Here is a 19234-nt window from a genome sequence, read left to right as displayed (position 1 = left end):
GGGTTAACTGGGGGGCTTATTCATAAATACATTAAATTGGTGGTGAATCCATCGCGGTCATTTAAAACATTGTGCACCTAGAAGATTCACCAGCAGTGATTTTTTGGTGAATGTCAGATTCACTGCTTTATAAATATGACCATAGGGACTGTTCAAATCAGGTATTTAATCAATGTAGGCTCAAACCCCAGAGCATCGAGAGAACAATTGTTCCCTATGCTCCCTGTTCACACCATACACGTGCGTTGCCGTTTTGTATAAAACTGCAGCAGGTCTGCTTTTTTATGTAATGCAAAACATTGCGGTACAAATAAAGTTACCAAAAATCACTATATTTAATCGTATGCGACATGCTGTTCGCATACGGTTAAATATAGTGATTTTTGGTAACTTTAAAAAATGTTTCAAAAAGGAAATTGCCAGAAGGCTTTTTAACAACACATGTACAACACAAACCAGCTCATGCGCGGCACGGCACTATAATACGCATCCACTGTGTGTGTTAAAAGGCCCTTAGCGTTAGGGGTTAGGGCTAAGGGTTAAGGTTAAGTATTTTACAATTATGCCCTGTACACACGAGCGGAATTTCCGTCGGTTGGATGGTTTTTCTGACAGAATTCCGCTCAAGCGTGGCTTGCATACACCAGAACTCTGAACTTTCGTCCGCCAAGAACGCGGTGACGTACAATACTACAACGAGCCGAGAAAGTGAAGTTCAATGCTTCCGAGCATGCATTGAATTGTTCCCGAGCATGCGTGCGGTTTTTTTCCCGTCGAAATTGCATACAGACGAACGGATTTTACGATAAGGAATTTTTTCCGTTGGAAAAATTGAGATCCTGCTTTTAAACTTTTGTTGGCGGAAATTCCGACAGCAAAAGTCTGATGGAGCATACACGCGGTCGGAATTTCCGATGAAAAGCTCACATCAGACTTTTGCTGGCGGAAATTCCTCTCCTGTGTACAGGGCATAAAGGGTTAAGGTAGAGCCGGCCATAGACGGTATCGATCTCAGTCAGTCCAGCAGAGATCGACTGAGATTCAAACCATATATGGACAGGTGGAATGTACCGATCGATCAACTTGGGTACAACCAACCTGTCAGATTTTACATGCGATTATTTATAGTGGTTGTTGTAGGTGCTAGCAATGATCACCCTGTTCTCCTGGCAGGGACGGCTTCACAATGGCTTCTCATGAGGGATTAAGAATAAAGGGCCAGATTCACAGAAGAGATACGACAGCGTATCTCCTGATATGCCGTCGTATCTCTGTGATCCGCCCGTCCTAACTATGCGACTGATTCATAGAATCAGTTACGCATAGATAGCCATAAGATCCGACAGGTGTAATTGACTTACACCTTAGGATGCAATTCTAGGCCGGCCGCTAGGTGGCGATTCCATAGCGGTCGGCGTAGAATATGCAAATGACTAGTTACGGCGATCCACGAAGATCCGCGCGTTGGTCGCAATCCCGTACGTCGTCTCTAGTCGTTTTTACCCGTCGCAAAGTTACACCTGCTTTAACATGGCTTATCTTTAGATCAGCCATGTTAAAGTATGGCCGTCGTTCCCGCGTCGAATTTCGATTTTTTTTTTTATGCGTAAGACGTCCGGGAATACGAAACGCCGTAACGCACGTCGCATTTCCAAAAAAACATTGGGGCGCCGTAATTTCGCGCAATGCACGTCGGGAAATTTCCTAACGGAGCATGCGCAGAACGTTCGGTGCGGGAACGCGCCTAATTTAAATGGTGCCCGCCCCATTTGAATTAGGCGGGCTTGCGCCGAGCGCATTTACGTTACACCGCCGCAAGTTTACAGGTAAGAGCTTTGTGAATCAGGCACTTACACTGTAAACCTGCGGCGGTGTAACGTAAATGGGATACGTTACGCCGCCGCAAAGTAACGTAAGTTTCTGTGAATCTGGCCCAAAGAGTATCTTAAGCGCTGGCCAATAGTGAATAAAATTAAATAAAATAACGTAAGTGTAACTAAAGTGCAATGAGGCCAACTGCTGCTCAAATATGCTATATATGCTAACAACAAAGTATTGAATTGAATAAATGTGAGTGACGAGCGCAGTAAATGCACTATACAATCAATAAATGGTAGTAGGTGCGAACAAACTAAAAAGAACCAATGTGAACAAATTCAAGTGAAAATTACTATACAAAAGTGAACCGGTTGAACGTAAACAGAAGATTGACACCGCAGTGTCAAAACCAAACAAATAAGTATCTTGTGAAAAAAACTTTCAGATAAAGTCCAGATTCAAACAGCTGACAAATGCTGGTAATCGTAACAATTGCCTAGATTCAGGTACGTTGCCGCAACTTTGCGGCGGCGTAGCTTAAGGCATTTAAGCTACGCCGCCGTAAGTTAGTGAGGCAAGTACATGATTCACAATGTACTTGCCTGCTTACGGCGGCGTAGCCTAAAGCGGGCGGGCGTAAGGGCGCCGAATTCAAATGTGTGTAAGGGGGGCATGTTTTATGTTAATAAGGCTTGACCTTACGTTTTTTTCTACTGCGCATGTGCCGGGCGCCTACATTTCCCAGTGTGCATTGCGGCTAAGTGCGCCGCACGGGCCTATTGATTTAGACGTGGACGTAAACAACGTAAATCCCGATTCATGGACGACTTACGCAAACGACGTAAACATTTTGAATTTCGACGCGGGAACGGCGGCCATACTTAACATTACTATTCCATGTAGGGCTAAGCTCTAACTTTAGGCGGCCTATCTCTAACGTAAACGGCGTAAAAGTACTGCGTCGGCCGGGCCTACGTTCGTGAATCGGCGTATCTACTCATTTACATATTCTACGCCGACCGCAATGGAAGCGCCACCTAGCGGCCATCCGAAATATTGCAATCTAAGATAGGATGGCGCAAGCCGTCCTATCTTAGATATGTTTAAGCGTATCTCTGTTTGAGAATACACTTAAACATAAGTCGGCGTAGATTCTGAGTTAGGTCGGCTTATCCGGCCTAACTCTTACTGAATCTACCTAAATGTGTCTTCCTATGTAGTGGGCTCACAGAGCGCTTACCTCCCCCCTCTGAGGAAATCGCCTGAAACAACGGCTTGATGGAAACTGCAGCGTCCTGGCTGGTGTACTATAGACCCTGGTCTTCAAAAAGATGGAGGCTTGCCATACAGTCGAACATTATCAGGAAACAAACAAAAACAAGAAAGCTTGCATTGTGAAGTTTATCAAAGCAAAGGGGGATTTATTAGGACTAAAAATGCTTACAAGCATATAATATTATACGCAAGATATCAATTCCGGTCGGACGGTATTCCACGTCACTTCTGGTCATGTCTAGCTATCGTCCCTTACGCGTTACGTCACGACACGTGACTATATCAGAGGATCCTGATCTCGGCAACACAAATTGCTTATCAGCCAATCACATGGCAGCAACTCAATGCATTCAGGCATCTAGATGTGGTGAAGACAACTTGCTGAAGTTCAAACCGAGCATCAGAATAGAGAAAAAAGAGAATTTAAGTGACTTTGAACGTGGCATGGTTGTTGGAGCCAGATGGCACTGTTCTGAGTATTTTAATAACTGCTGATCAACTGGGATTATCACACACCATCTCTCGGGTTTACAGAGAATGATCCTAAAAAGAGAAAATATCCCGTGAGCGGCAGTCGTGTGGAGGAAAATGCCTTGTTGATGTCAAAGGAGAATGGGCAGACTGGTCCCAGATGATAGAAAGGCAACAGTAACATAAACAGTGGCAGGCCCGTCCATTAGGGGCGCACGGGCACCGCCCCACCATCCATGCGTCCGACCCCCTTTTCTACATGCAGAGCGCTGGATGCATGGATTCCAAGGGGGGGGGTTGAAGAACGTGATTAGAGCCAGAGGCTCAAATAGACTTCAAAATAGGGTGGGCTTGGGGCACAGAGCACCCAAAGTGTTGACTGACCACGCGGGAAGGAAGTGTGGGTGGCCGTGGAGTGTATATTTAAACCCCAGAAAACAGGATATATTGCAGCTTCTCAGGACTTTCTCTTTATTTTCATCTGGTCATCTAGTCCCCCTTCGTCTGTCCTGGTGGCGCCAATATTCACTTGCTTTACAATAGCAATAGAAGAGCAGCACAGTCAACCTAGAACAGGACTACAAGACTCCTCCCCCTCTCCACTTCTCCATAACATGGGGGAGGGGCTCTGTAGCCCTCAGAGATGGTGGGTAAATGATAGGAGGTCAGCACAGAATGAAATCACAGGAAGATATCATCTCATTGGATTTCTTGCAGGATCAACAGGTATATTTTACACTTCTAAAATAAATCTAACAATGCATTAAACTGTATATTTACCAGACCTCAAGGGTCATATATGAGAAGTTCAATGTTAGAGTTTATCCTTTAAGCTTCTGCCGTGCAGCGTTTCCTGTACAGAGGTGCCAGAACCCAACTCACCACAAACTTGTCTTGCAGCAAAAGTTCTGTACTCTCGTGTGTCTGTGGAGGAAGGAAGGACCCTCATTCTTAGATGTGCGTTTCCAGGAAGCAACAGCTCCGCCATGCAATGGCTCACACCAAGGGGATATGTCACCTTCTTCAACAGTGAGAAAGGTGAGTGCGGAAGCCTTCTTTAATTGTCATCATTATTTCCCTCATCGTTTTTTATCATTGCAAGGAATAGTCCACCATTGTTTGTATCATTTTGAGGAATTGTCCCCCTTCGTTTGTATCACTGCGAGGAATAGTCCCCCTTAATTTGTATCACTGCGAGGAATAGTCCCCCATCGTTTGTATCACTGCGAGGAATAGTCCCCCTTAATTTGTATCACTGCGAGGAATAGTCCCCCATCGTTTGTATCACTGCGAGGAATAGTCCCCCATCGTTTGTATCACTGCGAGGAATTGTCCCCCATCGTTAGTATCACTGCGAGGAATAGTCCCTTCATTTGTATCATTGGGAGGAATAGTCCCCCTTCATTTGTATCACTGCGAGGAATAGTCCCCCATTGTTAGTGTCACTGCGAGGAATAGTCCCCCATTGTTTTTATCATTGCGAAGAATAGTCCCCATCATTTGTATCATTGGGAGGAAGAGTCCCATCATTTGTATCATTGGGAGGAAGAGTCCCCCATCGTTTGTATCATTGCGAGGAATAGTCCCCCATCGTTTGTACCATTGGGAGGAATAGTCCCCCATTGTTTGTTCCATTGGGAGGAATAGTCCCCCATTGTTTGTTCCATTGGGAGGAATAGTCCCCCATCGTTTGTTCCATTGGGAGGAATAGTCCCCCATCGTTTGTTCCATTGGGAGGAATAGTCCCCCATCGTTTGTTCCATTGGGAGGAATAGTCCCCCATCGTTTGTTCCATTGGGAGGAATAGTCCCCCATCGTTTGTTCCATTGGGAGGAATAGTCCCCCATCGTTTGTTCCATTGGGAGGAATAGTCCCCCATCGTTTGTTCCATTGGGAGGAATAGTCCCCCATCGTTTGTTCCATTGGGAGGAATAGTCCCCCATCGTTTGTTCCATTGGGAGGAATAGTCCCCCATCGTTTGTTCCATTGGGAGGAATAGTCCCCCATCGTTTGTTCCATTGGGAGGAATAGTCCCCCATCGTTTGTTCCATTGGGAGGAATAGTCCCCCATCGTTTGTTCCATTGGGAGGAATAGTCCCCCATCGTTTGTTCCATTGGGAGGAATAGTCCCCCATCGTTTGTTCCATTGGGAGGAATAGTCCCCCATCGTTTGTTCCATTGGGAGGAATAGTCCCCCATCGTTTGTTCCATTGGGAGGAATAGTCCCCCATCGTTTGTGCCATTGGGAGGAATAGTCCCCCATCGTTTGTATCATTGGAAGGAATAGTCTCCCATCGTTTGTACCATTGGGAGGAATAGTCTCCCATCGTTTGTACCATTGGGAGGAATAGTCCCCCATCGTTTGTACCATTGGGAGGAATAGTCCCCCATCGTTTGTACCATTGGGAGGAATAGTCCCCCATCGTTTGTACCATTGGGAGGAATAGTCCCCCATCGTTTGTACCATTGGGAGGAATAGTCCCCCATCGTTTGTATCAATGGGAGGAATTGTCCCCCATCGTTTGTATCATTGGGAGAAATAGTCCCCCATTGTTTGTTCCATTGGGAGGAATAGTCCCCCATCGTTTGTTCCATTGGGAGGAATAGTCCCCCATCGTTTGTTCCATTGGGAGGAATAGTCCCCCATCGTTTGTTCCATTGGGAGGAATAGTCCCCCATCGTTTGTTCCATTGGGAGGAATAGTCCCCCATCGTTTGTTCCATTGGGAGGAATAGTCCCCCATCGTTTGTTCCATTGGGAGGAATAGTCCCCCATCGTTTGTTCCATTGGGAGGAATAGTCCCCCATCGTTTGTTCCATTGGGAGGAATAGTCCCCCATCGTTTGTGCCATTGGGAGGAATAGTCCCCCATCGTTTGTATCATTGGAAGGAATAGTCTCCCATCGTTTGTACCATTCAGAGGAATAGTCCCCCATCGTTTGTTCCATTGGGAGGAATAGTCCCCCATCGTTTGTGCCATTGGGAGGAATAGTCCCCCATCATTTGTACCATTGGGAAGAATAGTCCCCCATCATTTGTACCATAGGGAGGAATAGTCCCCATCATTTGTATCATTGTATCTCATACTTTTTTGTCATAATTTTGGATATGGTACAGAATGCTTAGAACCCCTGCCGAGTGCTGCGGAGGTGGGAGAGGAGTGCTGAGAGTGCTGAAAAAATTTTTTTTTGGAAACTCCAGCCGGTTAGAGAACAATGATCACTATTTTGGTGTATGAAATAAAAGAAGGCCAATGCGTTTTGGGGGATTCTTCAGGGCTTTGGATTTGTTGGTCAGAATATCTAATAAACCTCCAGTGGCACAATGGACACTCGGGAACAATGTTATCATATTAGGAGACAGACTTTATCCATCAACAAACAGATTGGACTGAAGCTTTGAAGAAGAGGGGGCAGCAATCCCCCAAAACGCATTAGCGAGAAGGTGAAAACTTCCAATGGAGACACCTGCTACAGTGCCAGCTGTCCAACTTTCTCACTTTGGAGAGATTTCTTTTCACTTCCTGCTGTGTCTCCAGGAAAGAAAGTGAATAGAAATCTCCCCAATGGGACACAGAGCACAAAATACGCACTGATGGTGGTTATTACCAAAACTGAAAACAAGTTTGAGCTTCACTTTCACTTTCACTTTTTTTGCTTGTTTTTAGTTTTGAAAGACAGAAGACTCCAATTGATCAGGTCATCACGGAACAGGCTTGTTATCAGTATATCCAATATTACCAGGGACGATGAAGGCGTGTATACGTGTTTACACTACAGCATGCCAGTGAAAGCCAAAGAGGTCAACGTTACAGTACGGGGTAAGTCATACATACATCGGCTGGGTTATTGATCTGAAATAAAATATGGAGGCAGGTCAGAAATAAAACATGCTAGCATGTAATTGGTCAAAATAACTGACACTTGTGCAGTCGTGCGACGTTGTACGCAAACCTCTGCAGTTTTTATTTTTGCGCTATAAGCAAAAAAGAGCGACGATTAAAAAAAAAAAAAAAAAAACAATGGCCTGGATTCACAAAGCACTTACGCCGACGTATCTCGAGATACACCGCGTAAGTGCAAATATGCGCCGTCGTATCTGTGCGCCATGCCCACAAAACTAGATACGCATGAAAATAGGCTTCCTACGACCGACATAACTTGCCTACGCCGTTGTATCGTGGGTGCATATTTGCGCCGGGCGCATTTGCCGCTCCCAAAGATTTTCTATGCACATGTGCAAATGAGGGAGATACGCCGATTCGCAAACGTAGTTGCGCCCGGCGCATAATATACGCGGTTTGCGTAAGTCGTACGTCCGGTGTAAAGTTATTCCCCATATAGGAGGCGCAACTCATGCAAAAGGTATGGACCAGGGAACACAAGCCGTCGTATCTTTTGTCGTTTACGTTGTACGTGAATATAACTAGGCGTAGGTTACGTTCACGTCGTAGGCAGTGATTCGACGTATCTTAGGCAGTTGTTTCAACGTGATTCTGAGCATGCGCACTGGGATGCGGCCACAGGACGGCACATGCGCCGTTCATTTTAAGTACTTCTATGGCGCTTGGCCCATCATTTGCATGGGGTCACGCCTCATTACCATGGCTCACGCCCACTTCCACCTACACTGGCTTACGCCGAGGAAACCCAGCGTATCTTTAAGGCGGATCTCTACCCTAAAGTGGAGTCCCGCTGATCGGCACCCTCCCCTCTCCGGTGTCACATTTGACACCTTTCAGGGGGGAGGGGGGTGCAGATACCTGTCTAAAGACAGGTATTTGTACCCACTTCCGGCCACACGTCACGGGCAAAAGACGGGTTTTTTCTGACATCCCGTCTGTCCCCCATTGTGCGCTGGGAACACTCGGCTCCCAGCACACAGCGGGAGCCAATCGGCGGGCACAGAGCGACTCGCGCATGCGCCGTAGGGAACCGGGCAGTGAAGCCGGAGCGCTTCACTTCCTGGTTCCCTCACCGTGGATGGAGGGGGGAGCAGCAGGGTGACGAGCGATCACTCGTCCTCTGCTGCGGACGCCGCTGGACTTCAGGACAGGTAAGTGTCCTAATATTAAAAGTCAGCAGTATTTGTAGCTGCTGGCTTTTAATATTTTTTTTTAGTGGCACATCCGCTTTAAGAGCGAGTGGGATCAAGTGCTTTGTGAATCCAGTGCTTGCCTCTGTGCGCTGCGCCGGCGTAGCGTAAAAGAGATACGCTACGGCGGCATAAATATGCACTTATGCATACTTTTTGCTATAATAAATATTTCCCCCAAAATGTGTTTTTAATTAACAAATTTCTTCATCAGTTTAGGCCGATATGTATTCTACATATTTTTGGTCAAAATAAATCAAAATAAATAAATAAAATCGCAATAAGTGTATATTAATTGATTTGTGCAAAAGTTATAGCATCTACAAAATAGGGGATATATTTATGTCATTTTTATAATTTTTTTTACTAGTAATGGCGTTGATCAGCAATTTTTTGCGAGACTGCGACATTGCGGCAGACAGATCGGACACTTTTTTGGGACCAGTGACAATTATACAGCGACGTGAATGACGTTTTTTCTGAACGGCATATGCGCCGTCCGTGGGGGTATCCCAGTGCGCATGCTCCAAATTAACGGCAATGCTTTCGACGTGAACGTCATTCTACGCAAAGCCCTATTCGCGAACGTTTTACGCAAACGACCTACACGACAGAAAATTTGACGCTGGCCCGACGTCCATACTTAACATTGGCTAAGCCTCATATAGCAGGGGTAACGTTACGCCGAAAAAAGCCTTACGGAAACAACGTAAAAAAATGCGCCGGCCGGACGTACGTTTGTGGATTCGCGTATCTAGCTAATTTGCATACTCGACGCGGAAATCGACGGAAGCGCCACCTAGCGGCCAGCGTAAATATGCACCTTAGATCCGACGGCGTACTAAGACGTACGCCAGTCGGATCTAGCCCTGCTTCAGGCATATCTTGTTTTGTGGATACAAAACAAAGATACGCTGGAGCAAAATAGAAGTTACGCGGCGTATGAATAGATACGCCAGCGTAACTGCTTCGTGGATCTGGGCCCTGTATGTTTAACAGCCATTGGCTGTCCAGCTGTTGGGGAATTTTGGCAGGAAATTCTGGGACCTGTAGTTCCCCAGTGGCTGAAAATCCACACATTACGATAAAGCACTTCCCAATCCTTAAATTCCCCTCGGCATGTAACAGACACGGCGTGACAAAAGCGCGGCTCATTCCTCTATGATGGGCCGATAAAGACTAAAAGTGAAACCAACAACATAGAGAAGAAGCCCCGACATTTAGAAAGAACCACAAAGAAGAAAATACAGGAAACATTGCAGAAGCCGCACACAGGGACTTAACCCTTCTAGTCCTCATCTCACCCCGGCCCCATGTATATCTATGGATGCATATTAGTGTGTTGTACGCATGCACTGTGTGTGGATTTTTGGTGTGCGTCTATTCCGTGCGCATCCATGCGGCACATGATCCTAATTACATTGGAATGCATACACCAATAAACGTCTGCACTGAGCAGAAGAATAAAAAGATCATGCACATTTTTTGGCACAAAGGCTCACAAACACCCTTTTGCTGCCATGGCCGTTTTTGCGCACATGTTTAAAAAAAAAAAAAAAACCTTCAAGCCTGAAGATTACACAAATATATATATTTTCTGAAAGCAGACACCCTAGAGCAGGGGTTGGCAACCTGGGGCCCTCAAGCTGTTTCAGAACTACAAGTCCCATCATGCCTCTGGGAGTAATTGTAACTGCCAGCCTTGCAATGTCTCATGGGAAATGTAGTTCCACAACAGCTGGAGGGCCTGAATGACATTTCCCATGTCTATGGTGAAACCTTGCCCTTTGTATTGGTTTTATGCCTTGTTGTGTAAATTTCACATACAGGGGCAGATTCACAAAGATCTGCACCGGCGCAGCGTATCTGAGATACGCTACGCCGCTGTAACTTACCTGGCTTTGGTTTGAATCCAGAAAGAATTTTCGCCGTAAGTTACGGCGGCATAGTGTATCTCTCGCAATGTAAGGGCGCGGAATTCAAATGCGGCGAGTAGGGGGCGTGTTTCATTTAAATGAAGCGCGTCCCCGCGCCGAACGAACTGCGCATGCTCCGTCCGTCAAAACTCCCAGGGTGCATTGCTCCAAATGACGTCGCAAGGACGTCATTGTTTTCGGCGTGAACGTAAATGGCGTCCAGCCCCATTCACAGACGACTTACGCAAACGAAGACAAATTTTCAAAATTATACGCGGGAACGACGGCCATACTTAACATTGAGTACGCTACCAGATAGCAGCGAATCACGCTGCGCGTCCTCCTCCCAGAAGACAGCTGGGGGCATAGGCGTGCGCACAGGGTGTGCCAGGTGTGCCCAGGCACACCCTAATCACCCTTTATATTACAGCACAGATTCCCTCTACTTCCCTGGCTCCCTCCATCCCCCCTGCAGTGCTACCAGCTTCCCTCCTCTCCCGCCTGCTGTTGCTGCAAGGATGTTTTAGGATGAGTGGAGGAAGGGGCCGGTAAATATGTAATTGACCATCTCCTTCCCTTTCTGAATGCACATAGTGAGCGATTAGTGGTGTGTGTTTGAGGTTTGGGGTGCACACCCTAATGCAATAGACTGCGCACACCTTTGGCTGGGGGACAGAGGAGGTGCTGGACATGGTGTAGATAGCCGTGGGTGGCTCGGCTATCTATGCCCGGAAGTGGGAGTAAAATACCTGTATTAGACAGGTATCTGTTCCCCCTCCCCCACCCCCTGAAAGGTGCCAAATGTGACACCAGAGGGGGGAGGATTCTGAAAAGCAAAAGTTCAATTTTTGGGTGGAACTCCATTTTAATACCCAAATGTGCGAGGAAATAAAAAATGCATAGCTCCCAACTGTCCCTGATTTCGAGGGACTGTCCCCGATTTGTAGCAGTCCCTCTGTCCCTCGTTCCTCCTCATTTGTCCCTCATTTTGGTCTGATCTATATAGTTGTATATAAAATGCATTTTTATCTTTCAAAAAGTGTTTCCCAGTGCTAAACCTTTCATCCAATTTCTAAATTGCTGCATTTTTTTTATTTTAAGAGCCAATATAAAAGGAATAGTAGTGGATTTAATTAACCTTATTTTTTTGGTTAATTCTCCTTTAAGGGGGTGTGGCAGGGGCGTGTCCTATGCCTACATACGTTTGGTAGTAGGTGTCCCTCATTCCCATGGAAAATGTTTGGATGATTGACTTGAACACAGCTTCACATAACTGAGATGAGATTCTCTTTGCTCAGTGAACAGCCCCCCCCTTTAGTAAATCAAACGCAATATATCAGGGTGAATGAGCCCTAATTTATATCCATCTCTATTGCAGCTACCCCTTCCCAGCCTATCATAGAGGTCGTTCAGATCTCCAGAAAATCCTCTAAAGATGAAATTGTCCTAAACTGCTCGACCTCCGGCGGCCGGCCCTGCCCCAGGATCACATGGCTGGTGGGTCACACCGAGTTGTCAGGTAGGTCAAAGAATCCAAATGTTCCCTTTACTATGAATGCCATATACTGGAGGACGTGCAAACAGAAGAAACAGCGACAAATGATCAGTTCAAAGGACCACATAACCTTAAAGCGGGGGTTCACCCTAAAATTTATTTTTTGCCTAACCTATCTCTAGCCTTAATAAAGGCTTGTAGCGTTGTCAATTTTTTTTTTTGTGTACACTTACCTGTCTTCAGTTGCACTTCCGGTTCTTCTTCCTTGCAGGGAGTGGGCATGTCGCTCCTTTTCCCCGACGGGGAGCTCTGCATAGATGATTGACGTGCGCCTCATCGCCTTCCGAAAATATCCGACGGGGTCTCAGCTCTTTACGGCGCTATACGGCGCCTGCCGTGTAGAGCTGACTGCGCAGGCGCCGTAAAGTGCCGAGTCCCACTCGGATATTTTCAGAAGGCGATGACGCGCACGTCACTCATCTATGCAGAGCTTAGGAACGCCTACTCCCAGGGGGAGCAAGAACCCGGAAGCCGGGTGAAAACGACGGAAAAAGGTAGGTACAGACCGAAAAAAAAAAAATCCAGCATACTGTTGATGTCAGTAGTATGCTGGATAGAACAGTTTTTTTTTTTTTTAGGGTGAACCCCCGCTTTAAGGCATAACACACAGGGCTTTATTTTTTTTATTTTAAAACTCTCCTAGAAGCCTTCCTCTAGGCCAGTGGTTCTCAACCTTACTAGTGCCAAGACCCCTTGATAAAATTTCCCAAGTTGCGGGGACCCCCAACGGTAAAATTATTTTCATAGCGTGGGTTGTCCGCATCCAAGCGTGGGTTGTCCGCATCCAAGGCAAGACAAGTAATTTGTGCAACTAACCCACGGACATTTAGCGCTCCTTGAGTCCCTTCCACTCGTACAATATTAAAACCCCTTATGCAGGGATGTATTTAGGTTTTGTGCTGCCCTAGGCCTGACTAAACTCGTGCACCCCCTAATTTAAATATGACCCACCCCTTCCTGTCAAGGCCACACCCCTTGCAGTTTGAGACCCACCCTGAAATTTTCAAGTGGGGGGCAATGGATTCCCTTAATTTGCATAGATTTCCTCTCACTTCCTGTTTGGCTACGGGACAGGAAGTGAAGGGAAATCTCTGCAATGGGGCAGGGATGGTAAAAAATTTGAAGCAACGCCCCCCCCACCACAGTTGCAGAATGCCAACCGCCCACATACTGGAAGCAGTGCGGCCGATTTATGGGGGTGCTAAACTAACAGTGTAGCGCAAGCCAGTGGGGACACTGTCCGTGCTGCCCCCCTGCAAAGTGCTGCCCTGGGCCTGGGCCTTGTTGGCCTAGGCCAGGATACAGCATTGCCCTTATGGTACATTTGAGGATGTACCCCTCTATCTCTTTGTTCTCCTTTCTCCCCCCCCCCCCTGCCATCCCTCTCTATAGCCGTCTTTCGCTCCCTTTTTCTTCGTTCCTCCTCTCTTTTTCTCTCCCTTCCATGCATTCTCTATTTTTAAAGCCTCTGCCACTAAATGCTGCTAAAAGCCTATGTATGTGTGTGTATGGACACAGACCAACATGGAGAGGAGTTTAGAGACAAGAATAAAAAAAAAAACAGACACCGCTAGGAGCGCCTGTAAAAATGTCCAGTGTACATGAGGCTTTATTCATAACAGTGATGTCACAACAGCAGCAAACATGTTTTGGGGGCCCAAATCCTCCATCGGGGCTGACATGTGAGTGCTGGACTTCCTAAAATATCAAGATCTCCCCAAAGATCATCTGATTACTTAAACTGGGGGCTTGCAGAGCTTAATGGCTGTGTGCGGGCATCATTTGGGAGACCTTAAAGTGGATGTAAACCCTCCATACTCCCAGTGAAGTGAACAGCCTCAGATGATACACCGAGATTATACAAATCTCCCTACATAGGTTTACATGTATATCTGCTGTCTTCACATTTATATACTGTTTAGAAAGTTCAGATCGTGTTAGATTTTTTTCTTCCTGTTTAACACAGAGTGTGATGTCTGGGCATACAGCCAAGATGGCTAACATTGCCGATTGGAGGAAAGGCACACACCCCCTCTCCTCATAGGCAAAGACTCTCAGAGGCAGTGGCGGTTTCGTCCATAGAGGGCGCTGGAGCGCCGCTCCCTCTGGCTCTCACCGCCACTGAGTCTAATAACACAGATTCATGCATTGCACGAATCTATGTTATTATCGCCGCTGCCGCTGTTCTATTCAGATGGTTGGCGCTCATGTCCGGCCATCTGAATAACGGCAGCTGGTTGGCTGTACGGAAGTGCCTATGGCTCTGATAGGCTTTTCTGAGTACAGCCCTCGGGTCCCGGAAGCTTATACAAGGAACGCACTAGGGATGCGCTCCTTGGATAAGACTGACAGGCGTTCTGGCTACCGGTAACCTGATTGGCTGAGACGCCTGTCAGTCATCGAGGGCGGTAGAAGACATCGAGGGACGTGGATGGCTGACTCCAGTAAAGGTAAGTGCCGGGGGGGGGGAAGGGGCACTTTACAGGGCACAGCGGCGACATCAATGGGCACAGTGGGGACAATTAAAGGGCACAGTGGGGACAATTAAAGGGCACAGTGGGGACAATTAAAGGGCACAGCGGTGACAATTAAAGGGCACAGTGGTGACAATTAAAGGGCACAGCGGTGACAATTAAAGGGCACAGCGGTGACAATTAAAGGGCACAGTGGTGACAATTAAAGGGCACAGCGGTGACAATTAAAGGGCACAGTGGTGACAATTTATGGCACAGTGGCTGTGTTTGATGGCATGGCACAGTGGTGACAATTGATGGCACAGTGGCTGCATTTGATGGGCACAGTGAGTCTGCAATTTTTTTTTTCGTTTGCGCCCCCCCAAAAATTGAGCACCACTGCTCAGAGGTGTTTTGTAATAGGACCTGCTCCCTGCTAATTTATTTTAGCAACCTCCCCTGACAGAAGATTCTGTCTGCTTTTGTCGAAAGTGTCATAGAATTTGTCAGGAGCTATCAGGCCGATAACAGAGGAACAGTTCAGGAGAGAGCTACCACGGGACTTCGCTCATTGAAGAAACATAACAAAATACTGCAGATATATGTGCCCAGCTCAAATTTCATCAATCGGGTTTACATCCACTTTAACCAGTTCCCAACCCGCATGTACATATACGTCCACAATATGGCACGTACAGGCACATGGGCGTACACGTACGTCCTTGCCTATTAGCGGGTGGGGGGTCCGATCGGGACCCCCCCGCTACATGCGGAGGTCGGGGCCGCTCAGGGAGCGATCCGGGACCACGGCGCGGCTATTTGTTTATAGCCGCTCCGTCGCGATCGCTCCCCGGAGCTGAAGAACGGGGAGAGCCATATGTAAACACGGCTTCCCCGTGCTTCACTATGGCGGCGCATCGATCGTGTCATCTCTTTTATAGGGAGACTCGATCGATGGCGTCAGTCCTACAGCCACACCCCCCTACAGTTGTAAACACACACTAGGTGAACCCTAACGCCTACAGCGCCCCCTGTGGTTAACTCCCAAACTGCAACTGTCATTTTCACAATAAACAATGCAATTTAAATGCATTTTTTGCTGTGAAAATTACAACGGTCCCAAAAATGTGTCAAAATTGTCCGCCATAATGTCGCAGTCACGAAAAAAAACGCTGATCGCCGCCATTAGTAGTAAAAAAAAAAATTTTTATAAAAATGCAATAAAACTATCCCCTATTTTGTAAACGCTATAAATTTTGCGCAAACCAATCGATAAACGCTTATTGCGATTTTTTTTACCAAAAATAGGTGGAAGAATACGTATCGGCCTAAACTGAGGGAAAAAATGTTTTGTATATATGTTTTTGGGGGATATTTATTAAAGCAAAAAGTAAAAAATATTGAATTTTTTTCAAAATTATCGCTCTATTTTTGTTTATAGCGCAAAATATAAAAACCGCAGAGGTGATCAAATACCACCAAAAGAAAGCTCTATTTGTGGGGAAAAAAGGACGCCACTTTTGTTTGGGAGCCACGTCGCACGACTGCGCAATTGTCTGTTAAAGCGACGCAGTGCCGAATCGCAAAACCTGGCCTGGGCATTTAGCAACAAAATGGTCCGGGGCTTAAGTGGTTAACACAGAGTGTGATGCCTGGGCATACAGCCAAGATAGCTAACATTGCTGATTGGAGGAAAGGCACACACCCCCTCTTATCATAGGCAGAGACTCTCAGAGGTGTTTTGTAATAGGACCTGCTCCCTGCTAATTTATTTTAGCAACCTCCCCTGACAGAAGATTCAGGCTGCTTTTGTCGAAAGTGTCATAGAATTTGTCAGGAGCTATCAGGACGATAACAGAGGAACAGTTCAGGAGAGAGCTACCACGGGACTTGGCTCATTGAAGAAAGATAACAAAATACTGCAGATATATGTGCCCAGCTCAAATTTCATCAATCGGGTTTACGTCCAGCAATCAAATTTCAACCCTGACTGGGAATTTCAGCTTCCGAAACACGCTGGTTACGGTTGTTGACATCACTGTGAAGAATAAAGAATACATGGACTTTTGAACTGATCATTGGCATTGTGTCTCTTCTGTTTGCTCCCTCTTCTCAGGCTGGGTGTTCCACTCGGGACAGTTCCCCCACTTTGTGTTTTCAAGCAGCCTAGATCTATTCTACAAGGACTATTACCAACTTGTGTTTGAAGAAGGCCAAGCATCTAGTCCAGCTCTTCTGTATTTATTTTATTGTGTTCTGTATACTGAAGGACTGGCAGGATATTACAACCTTGGGACTTTCTCATCTGGAGAGACGACAGAAAATGGAATATATTGCAGCGCAACAAACAGCAACTTTAACCACTTCAGCTCTGCTGTAAACAAAAAAAGACAGAAGGCCAGATCCTTGTAGCGTGGCGCATTGTTGCGGCCGGCGTAACGTATCTCTGATACACTACGCCGCCGTAACTTACAGCGTATTTTCCTTATCCTCAAAGAAGTTGCGCCGTAAGTTACAGCGGCGTAGTGTAATTTTGGCGGTGTAAGGGCGCGCAATTCAAACCGATGTGATGGGGGCGTGTTTTATGTAAATACGTTGTGAACCGTGACCCGTCATGTGCCGTCCTTAAGGGTATCCCAATGCGCATGCTCGAAATTAAACCGGAACAAGCCAATGCTTACGACGGTGACGCCATTCAACGCAAATCCCTATTCGCGAACGACTTACGCAAACGACGTAAAAAATGCAAAATTCGACGCGGGAACGACGGCCATACTTAACATAGGATACGCCTCATATAGCAGGGGTAACTATACGCCGGAAAAAGCCAAACGCAAACGACGTAAAAAAATACGCCGGACGTACGTTCGTGGATCGCCGTATCTAGCTAATTTGCATGCTCGACGCGGAATTCGACGGAAACGCCACCTAGCGGCCAGCGGAAAAATGCACCCAAGATCCGACGGCGTACTAAGACGTACGCCTGTCGGATCGAGCCCAGATGCAGTGGTATCTTGTTTTGTAGATACAAAACAAAGATACGACGTGGGAACTTTGAAATTAATAGATACGCCGGCGTAATTCTTCTGTGGATCTGGCCCAGACAGTTTTGAATTTTTTTTAAATAAAAAATAGAATATTTTTTACTTTCTGCTAGAAAAAATACCCAATAAAAAAAATCGAATTTCTTTGCACTTATTGAACAGATATAATAAAACACGTTAATTGGTATATTTAAACAGACCCAAAAAGTGCATATAAAACAAAATCAGGCTGAGAATTTTGGTTGCAAAATTTGGGAGAAGTTTTTTATGTATTTGCTGCGCCATATTTTCTTAACAGCATTTTCAGATTCAGGCCTGTAAGTGCGCCCTCTAGTGGTTACCATTATTTGAGACTGTGTTCCTTCTTTCTGAAATAAGACCAATAAGCCTCACATGGAGAGTGAAATGTTTTCCTCACATGTAGGGGTGCTATGCATGGTTTTCATGAAACCCCACTTCTATTTTGCAGGCAATAGAAAAGCGTCGTTCCAGGGGGATGACAAGAAATGCACAGCGAGCAGCACCTTGCGGATCAACGCTTTTACTCACAGATCAACGGTCACTTGTGTTGTGAGGCACAGAAGCTTCTCCATGGGAAACTCCACAGCCACGTTCAATTTCAGCAACCTATGTGAGTGTTCTCTTGCTATATAGGCAACATGGTTCACCATCATTACCCAGCAGCCAATCCAGAAACCATGCACCTCCTGCATACCTGGGTGGGAAGTGACCATGTGACCCAAAATCTGGGACTGTAGCAGGCCTTAGGTTCAGGAGACCAGATATGAGCACAGTTCTAGTCATGTATTCTGCAAAGCTGCCACTAGTAGGTGCCACTGAGTTATCCCAGCTACAGCTGGTTGTGTGCTCGTTGTCACTACCTCACCTCCACATCTGCCATCTTTCCACAGATTGTTTTCCCCATAATTGTCAGTCACTGACCCCTTGCTGACGACCTCATTTTATATAGCAAATCTCTACACAAAAGATTAGAATGAAGCACTATTAACAGTTTTGCTGCAATGAATAAATACATGGTAATAGAAACACTTTCTCTGAGAAAATGCTGCTGCAGGCTCTCCTCAGTGCTGGACTCATGCATGAATGTCAAGAAACCTGGTCAATTGATCTGTTTTGATGCAGAGAATCACCCTACCCAAACTAGCATCCTACCTAACCTAATGCCTAGGTCAGGGATCCTAAAACTACGGCCCTCCAGCTGTTGCGGAACTACACATCCCATGAGGCATTGTAAAACTCTGACATTCACAGACATGACTAGGCATGATGGGAATTGTAGTTCCTGAACAACTGGAGGGCCGTAGTTTGAAGACCCATGGCCTAGGTGCTGTCCATGCATGCAGTACTGGAGGGAGCTTAAAGCAGGATTTCTCCAGGAACAGAAAGTAGGTTACTTTTTATTTATCTGATGTGTGGCTTTATGTTGGGATTCGATTTTAGGCACACAACTGTAGGAAGAGTACAAAGGTATGGAGAGGGATTCGGCCAGGGCTGCCATCAGGGGGGTACAGGCATTACACCTGTAAGGGGCCGGCTGGCCCCCCTCCTGTTTTTTTTTTAATTACATTTTTGACAACAGTCACTCATC

General features: G+C 46.3%; 2 protein-coding genes across 3 annotated transcripts in view; one reads left to right on the top strand and one right to left on the bottom strand.

Moving 5' to 3' along the window:
- Window positions 1–19234, bottom strand: part of LOC120915549 (probable glucuronokinase 2) — a 185975-nt gene that overhangs the window by 71787 nt on the left and 94954 nt on the right. The window lies entirely within an intron of this gene.
- Window positions 1–19234, top strand: part of CRTAM (cytotoxic and regulatory T cell molecule) — a 58046-nt gene that overhangs the window by 1301 nt on the left and 37511 nt on the right. For both annotated transcript variants that reach the window (XM_040326132.1, XM_040326131.1), the window contains exons 2-5: window positions 4465–4602; window positions 7231–7383; window positions 11952–12092; window positions 18095–18256. In XM_040326132.1, coding sequence (XP_040182066.1) covers window positions 4465–4602; window positions 7231–7383; window positions 11952–12092; window positions 18095–18256 — 594 coding nt within the window. The remainder of the gene's footprint in view (window positions 1–4464; window positions 4603–7230; window positions 7384–11951; window positions 12093–18094; window positions 18257–19234) is intronic.

The sequence above is a fragment of the Rana temporaria genome, chromosome 10 (assembly GCF_905171775.1).
Source record: "Rana temporaria chromosome 10, aRanTem1.1, whole genome shotgun sequence".
In the NCBI taxonomy this organism is placed as follows: Eukaryota; Metazoa; Chordata; class Amphibia; order Anura; family Ranidae; genus Rana; species Rana temporaria.
Note: the sequence above shows the minus strand (reverse complement) of the source record. Positions and strands in the feature narration are given on the sequence as shown.